A 7,744-nucleotide genomic window follows, 5' to 3' on the forward strand; every position below is an offset into this window, starting at 1 on the left:
ATTGTCCTGTAATGCTTCTCCATCTTCTCACGTACGTGCCTCACGCAGTTTGCCCACTTTTCCACAGTAACGTTTGCTAGACCTTCTCTACACAGACGCTTGATGTTTTCCATCGTAAACCCACCAATCCCTGTGTTGTGCTGTGCAGCATAACTGTAGGTCAAAGTCCTCGAATGGATGTTGTACAGGGACTATTCTGTTCACGGGGACTATCCTGTTCACGTGGACTATTCTGTTCATATTTGCTCCTATTCTGTTCATATTTGCTCCTATTCTGTTCACCGGGGACTATCTTGTTCACGCAATTTGAACCCACCCTAGCGGGGACTATCCTGTTCACTGGGGACTATCTTGTTCACGTGAACAGAATAGTCCCTGTACAGATGTCATCAACGCTCAAGAATGCACTAAATGGCTGGTCAGTTTGGTTCTGGTATGGTCAAATTAGTCAAGTTCTCGTGGTTTCCAGACGCTTCTCTGAGCCAGAAGTGAATGAGTGTATGTATCTGGTACTTAAAGCTGTTCCTAGAAGAGGCAACTGACACATACAACCAGTGAGCGCATACAAACATCCAGGTCTGTTGTCATGGGTTATAGCAAAAGTGCAATTTTTAGTATATCATTGCATCATGAAGCAAACCGCGTTTCAAGCCAGCGAGGCAGCCAGAGGCAACACGTTCATACGTACACTTTCACGTAACAATATAGTTACCTAGTTTGTCATTGACACCAAACGCTCTGAAACATAGATGCTAATTGCCTTCTGTGACAACATAACATCCGTTTACACAAGAACTACGCCACGCCTTAGGGTGTACCCTACATTCCACCAGTCGCTCTAATTCGTGAACGCACTTTAGTCTCGGTGCCAGATCGCTTTTTCCCCTTGAAGTGACGGGAGAGCGCGTGACAAAGCGGGGAGGAAAGGGTCCCCCTGATCTCTCACGCGGTCTCTTCGTTCGCCACCTATATCTACTGTACCTCACGTTCATAAAGTGGTTTGGCTTTTTCTCCCCTCCTTCTCACCCGTTCTCACGCAGAGCTTGTCTCGTGCAGCCATCTTTTCCTCTTTTCTAATATTCGGTGTCTTCTCACTCGCCAGCTTCCTCACGTCACGTGCACAAGCGGTCTGGCACCGAGGCTAGTCAGGTGCACACGTGCCAAAGTCATATGACTCTACAAACTAGAGGTGATGCAACCTATTATGTGTAGGCCACAAAACGTCTTCTAGGTGCTGTGAGAAGACCGATGAGCTGCGTTCAGCATGGACATCGACCAGTAGGCTTATTCTGTTTAGATTGGCAGCTAGTATTGTGCACGAATCGCTTTCCTGCACAGAGCATGAATGAAAACACTAAAAGTTTTTTTTACCTGTCACGTTCTTTCATATCTTTCAGTCGGGCTGAGTACGGTGATTATGAGAATGGGGAATCTGCTGCTGAATCTGGTGCTCAGCTAGGTTTCGTGAATGACTATATCTGGCATTCGCACATACCCCTACGTGGAAGGCTTCTGAGCGAGCCAGGTCTGAACTCTGCCACAATGTTAGTCGACCATGAGCAAACATTCAGTCGCATGTCGGCGGGAATAGAGGCTGCTCTAGACAGGGTACGTGTACTGACGTAGATTTCAGACAAGCACTTGTTGTAAGCGTAGGTGCGGATGCATGTAAGTTAGCCATTGGTGTACAGACATATAGAGTTAACAGTAACTCTTCACAACAGCTAGGCGTGTGTACAGATTATACGGGACCCCTAGCCTGAGTAGGTGACGTCATATATACTATATTTGTTAACTTTACGACTTAAACTTCTAGTAATTAGATAATGGTTCTAGTATTGTGTGAGTTGCTCTTGAGACGTCAAAGGTCCTGGGTACACCTGTAAAAGGTGAGGGTTAATAATTATTACTTGGATAGTGAGATTACAGAGCCATGATGTACATTACTGTAATGCTAGAAATTTATGAGTGGTGTTTATGCGATTTTGCAAGTAGTCGTTAGGTTACATATTTTTATCACACTATTTTAATTCACGCATTATTTTATACCAGCATATTCTCACACACTACACATTTGGTATGATACTGTTGTCATTCGTGCTACACTGTATTACAAGTGCCGTCCAGAATGTTGCAACATAACAAGCGCTGTTGAGAATGACATTGAACAAAGAGTAGATTTCATCTCAACAGAGTCCAGTAAGAATCTTTTTAACTCGGATGATGATTGGAATGATGATGCAGTTGAAAGACAACACTAACTTTGACATACCGCTGTACCTTCTACGTTTGTGTAGACGTGTTATTGTACTCATTTAACTTTGTGTGTACTATGACCGTATTAGATAAAAATGTGTAAAGACTTATCACATAATTATTTCAATTAAAACCCAAAATTGGCCGAATTGCATAATTGTATATCTAGCATTACGGTATGTACAGGACAATATACATCTGGGACCCTAACACAGTATGGTTGATGTCGTATCTGAAGTGTGTATGCTGAAGTCCTCTGCAAGATTTTGTTTCACAAATTTGGAATCTTTTGTAAATTGTTTAAAACGATCTAGTTTCTGCTAGCTACATTTACTACAAATTTAGTAATATGGTGCTGCCATTAGTAATTGTCTGATTTGATTAATATGTGAATTGAAGGTTTTTGTTCAAATGGAAACATTGGTTGACCAAAACAAGTTTTTGAATGATCAGGTCAGTATTAACTGGATATCACAAATTAGGTATATGCTGCTGTTATAAGTAATTGTCTGATTTAACTTTTGTGAATTGAAGGTTTCTGTTCAAATGGAACAAAACAAGTCTTTGAATGATCAGGTCAGTATTAACTGGATATCACAATTTAGGTATATGCTGCTGTCATAAGTAACTGTCTGATTTAATTTATGTGAATTGAAGGTTTCTGTTCAAATGGAACAAAACAAGACTTTGAATGATCTGGTCAGAATTAGGCCTCTATTTGTTGCATGTCTGTTTCTCATCAACGTGGCTCTCTCAAACTGACATGGTTGGCGGCCTATTACCATTATCCATTATGTACACGTGACACTGGTAGTCAGCAGGCACAGCTATTCGAGGAACACATGAATCAGTATTAGTCTATAGTAGTACTAGACTAATGGTCTTATACTTGGGGACTCTCACCAATATACCATGTAGTTGAGCTTCCTGATAAAATTGAACAGGGAAAAAGTTGAGACATATAACCCACCTGCTCTGGTTGTATTGCACATGCACATTACTTGAATAATGGTGTTATCAGTGAAGCCTGTCATTCGGATGGGAGCGGGTAATAAGAAGCAGACATGCAACAAACGGGTCGTAACTGCATTTTAAGTATACAGTATGCTGCTGTCATAAATAATTGTCTGATCAATTTATATGTGAATTTGAAGGTTTCTGTTCAAATGAAAACATTGGTTGAACAAAACAAAGCTTTGAATGATCGGGTCAGCATTGAGTTAATTAACTGCATGTAGATTGATTAATTAATACATAGTGATACATGAGCGGACTTTAACCATGCATCTAGTATGACAAGAAAATAATTATTGGATGCAGATTTACATGCAAATTTCAGAAGATTTGATTGTGGTTTAGGTAATAAAGTTGTGATTTTTCTTGTAATTAAGGTTTTGAAATTGGAAGTCGTACTATCAGAAACTAATAAAAGGATGGAAGGAAACCATCACGTAAGTTGCATAGATTGTGTGGTTTTCAATGTATGTTTGGTTTGTCTTTTGGGTCAGGCTATTTTGTGAAATTTAATTCACAATCCCTATTGCCAATTAATTTCATAGAAATAGACTGTGTATGAAATATATACAGGAGACAAATAATTTGAGAAACGTTTGACTGTTTAATAGTGGTTCAAAATGAGTTTGAGGTACTGGGTAATAGGCTGCTTGTTATTCTGTTAGGGTTTGGACCAACCGGAATATAAACGTTAATATACAACTTTGTTGATTGAATTTTGTTTCTGCTGCTATTGTAGTTATAAGTCATGTTACTTAATCTATGCTTTGTAATTGACAGTTGATATGTTTCCATCAAGTCTATTATATCCTCTTTTATTTGTGTATAATATATGACAGATGGTATTGGCTCTGCATGTGTAGTACTGATGTATTTGAAAGTTTCTAAATTCATGTTTGTCATACATGTGTCACATACACACTCTGCATGTTTGCCGGCTATATTTCTATGATGACTTTATTAATTAATTAAGATTAGATATAAACAGTTAACCAGTTACAAAATACTAACTAGGTTTGCAGTACTTGACATGTTTGTATTGGAAACCTCTTATAGATGAAGAAAAATGAAGGCAAGGAAGAATCCTTGATTAAGGAAGTCTGTATCAAATTGTATTGCTGGCATTGGCAGATTGTAATATGACTATTTTGTTGACCTCTGTGCCAGGTAACGTTGAATCAGATCAAGCTTGGTGTAGAAGTACAGAAGAATACAGATGAGTTGGCTAGTCAGCGGCGATTGTCGCGAAGCAGCATGAATGCTCACAATGTGCTTCGGTGTGAATGTGAGAAACTCACGAACCAAGTAAAGGACTTCCAAAACCGTAATAATGTTGTAACAAAAGAAAATGGAGAGTTACGGACTATGTTGAAGGAAGAGCGTGCTCAAAACATTACCAGTATTCATGCAACTAAGGCAGGTAAGGTATAGTCGTTGTCAAGCTATAATTAATTTCTACAGCTGCTTTGTCTGACAATTAGTACATACATTGTCATGACAGATAGATTATATAGCTATTAGCTAATGGGCTTCACAGCCTTTTTGGCAAGCTTATGGTTGTCTGTGGCTATTATGCAGCTTTTACCAGACCAGCGATCTCAAAACACGAAACTGCTTGACTGACCTCTTGGGTTCAAGTGGGGCGTTGAAGCTTACAATGTCAGCTGGACTAGAAAATTAAGCTACTTGTCTGATAAATTTCAGCTGGTGTCAGGCAACTTTCTCAGACTTCAACTCAAATTGCAGCTCAGACACTTAGAGGCTGATGCACGACAGGGTAAAAATTATTAACAGTTTTATCAAATATTCTCTTTAGCTGAAAGATGCAAAGAGGCACATACAGGCGTTATAATCAGTGTTTGAAAAAGTGGTTGTCAAGTTGTCATTTGACGACTGACTGAGTTCATGTGACGGCCAATTATTCCAGCAAGGTTGTCATCCTGACTGGTAGAGTTACTCAAGTTACAGTGGACCCAATAAACTTTTGTTTTTATGCTGTAGAGTAGAGTAGTGAATTATCAGGTCAGACTGAGATTAACACCTTTGAAGTTCTAGGATTTTGTTTACTTGCAAGAACAATCAGTATCATTATTTGATATGTATGAAATATATGTAAAAGTTTTACACTCCTTGACGACTGAAATATTTGAGGTTGCTAAGATTACGACAACGTCTGCCATAAAATTTCAAACACTATATTGACACTTTTGGAAATCCCATCACCATGCCAGTTCCTAATCTCACTTATTGAATCACTACTGAAACTGTATGATATGTGTTTCTTGTTCTGCAAACAAAACAGTAGTCGGAAATCAGTTTGTCATTCAAGCAGCAAACTCTGCCAATTCTAGTGGAAAGGCATTTGCACATTTTATTAGCTGCCTATATATTTCTGAAGGTATGATAGCAACTGGATACTCACCTATACATATTGGTATCATATGATAGTTACATTCTGCTCGGTTTTTGCTTTTTTGTTTATTATCTCAGGTGTGTCAGTTCTGCTAACTGTAAACAAAAGAAACTGAACCCTTACAAATATGCACTTTACGCTTTTACCAATTTACATTATTATTTATAGGCACTACTCTACAAATAGCACTCTGGCTGATAGTCGATCTTTCAGGAGAGTGACTGTTGTACACCTTTCTGAGAACTTTTCAAAACTCTTAAGAGTAAATCCTTAAAAGCTTCAAAAGAAAACTGATCCTAGCACATGAAAATATGATGACCTAATTTCATGAACATAGGGCTCAAACCCATACTGCAGTGCTGCCCGGCCAGTGACAATGTCACTAGACCACCAAAGCCACTGGACCACCAATAACAAGACATTTCAGTAGGATGGGTGGAGTGTGAGTAACACATTTAATGCTTGCATAACCTATTATTATTTACACCTGAAGTGTACAACTGAAGTGTACATTTTAGCAGCGCTGTGCTATTTTATAAGCACTCTTGCCATGACCTCTGCTTTTGACTCTTTTCAAGTATACTAACTGTAGTCAAAGGGCAACCAAACAACAGTATACAAGTTTGTCTCTGGGCACTTTCAAATATCCAGTTAGTTGCCTACCATACAGAATGGCTATGTTTGAAATCATTTTGGTCTCATTGTGGAGCGCTGAAGTAGATGTTGATGTGGCATTATTGTACCTGACTTTGTGTATGTTGTTGTAGATTGTAACTTGACGTCTGCCACTAGTCATTCAGAGATTGATGTCTCTTCATGTGGAAGTGAAGTTGAATCATCAAGACACCGTGAAGTCACGTGATGTCAATCAGCACACTACTACCATGGAGCCAATGGATCTCAACAATGATGATGACTGCGATGACCGAAGATGTGGAAACGAAGCCAGTGTTTCAAATATTATTTCTTATTCAGTGAAGAACTAGTGGATTGGTTATATGTATGCACAATGTACAGATCATCTAGTACAGCAAACAACATTGCAGGCTGTACAGATGATATAGTATTGTAACAACATTTTTGGACAAGTATGGGCTGCTGTCATGTCATTCAGTGAGTGTGTAGTGTGTAGAGTATGTGGATAGCTGCAATGCTATATATGGAGGTTTTGCCAATTAAATATTTTGCATTATTAAGTGATCAGGTGGGTATGTCAACAATAGTCACTAAGTGCATACATAGAAGTAATAACAAATTAGCTGGAGTGACAGACCTTGCAGACGCATTTGTGCTCAACCTAATATACTCAACAACTTTGACTCGTAGAAGTTTCAATAATACATGGCAGTCAAACAAATTGATCTAGAAGTGGTACATGTACAACATTAGCATTGTAAGACTTAAATGTTTAGAGTGATTAAATTAATTTCAATGCAAGACATTACAATAACTAACAAATAACTTTAATCAAATTGCACACACAAAACTATTATTCAATATGACCAAAATTGAGGTTTTTGTGCCATAGGCACATCATTTATTTTAGAAGATAGTCTTTATGACACTGTGCTGAGGTCATAATCTTGACTAATTAATTAATTAATTAAAGCTCACGAGCCAAGCTGCCAAACAAGAAGTTGCTCAATTAACAAGGAAGAATGACAGTTGTCATTATGATGAGTCAAAGTCATGCAGGTTAGGTAGGATCTGGTTGATAATTTAATTTTGCCACACCCTAATTTTTAAATTGTGGATTTTTGAGGCAGTGGCCTGTTTGGAACCACTTCACCACTGGATAATCTATAAACTAGAAATTGGTTAATTTCAATTTAGTAAAAATAATTTAATTATTCTAAATTTTAATATTTTTAATTAGATTTATATACAATTGATGTTGACAAACCAGTCTTCTCTAGGTGCTATGTACCTCAATCTCAGTTGACAAAATAAATAAGTTAACTAATTTTTTAGATTTAATTAATTATCATTGATATTAAATGATTTCCTGTAATTCTAGATACCCATTTTAGAACAAATCTCAAAGAGTAATTTCTCTACAAA

At 37.9% G+C, this 7,744-nt stretch overlaps 1 protein-coding gene across 2 annotated transcripts; it reads left to right on the plus strand.

Moving 5' to 3' along the window:
- Window positions 1-1,194: 1,194 nt before the first annotated feature.
- Window positions 1,195-6,935, plus strand: LOC134184541 (uncharacterized). 2 transcript variants are annotated; one of them, XM_062652260.1, is made up of 10 exons: window positions 1,195-1,278; window positions 1,398-1,608; window positions 2,656-2,709; window positions 2,791-2,832; window positions 2,914-2,955; window positions 3,411-3,464; window positions 3,648-3,707; window positions 4,327-4,368; window positions 4,438-4,690; window positions 6,451-6,935. In XM_062652260.1, exons 1-10 carry the CDS (start codon window positions 1,265-1,267, stop codon window positions 6,543-6,545), a joined length of 867 nt encoding a protein of 288 aa, XP_062508244.1. In that variant the 5' UTR covers window positions 1,195-1,264; the 3' UTR covers window positions 6,546-6,935. The 2 variants fall into 2 exon arrangements, with proteins under 2 accessions (XP_062508244.1, XP_062508243.1); XM_062652259.1 differs by lacking the exon at window positions 1,195-1,278 and having other exon boundaries at window positions 1,286-1,608.
- Window positions 6,936-7,744: the final 809 nt, after the last annotated feature.

The sequence above is a fragment of the Corticium candelabrum genome, chromosome 9 (assembly GCF_963422355.1).
Source record: "Corticium candelabrum chromosome 9, ooCorCand1.1, whole genome shotgun sequence".
NCBI classification, from domain to species: Eukaryota; Metazoa; Porifera; class Homoscleromorpha; order Homosclerophorida; family Plakinidae; genus Corticium; species Corticium candelabrum.

What these genes read in the sequence shown, in the direction of transcription:
- LOC134184541 (XM_062652259.1), top strand. Translation starts at nt 1,342, where the DNA reads ATGAATGAAAACACTAAAAGTTTTTTTTACCTGTCACGTTCTTTCATA. An exon ending in ACAAAGCTTTGAATGATCGG is followed by an intron (nt 3,465 to 3,647) that starts GTCAGCATTGAG and finishes CTTGTAATTAAG; the next exon opens with GTTTTGAAATTGGAAGTCGT. An exon ending in AAGAATCCTTGATTAAGGAA is followed by an intron (nt 4,369 to 4,437) that starts GTCTGTATCAAA and finishes CCTCTGTGCCAG; the next exon opens with GTAACGTTGAATCAGATCAA.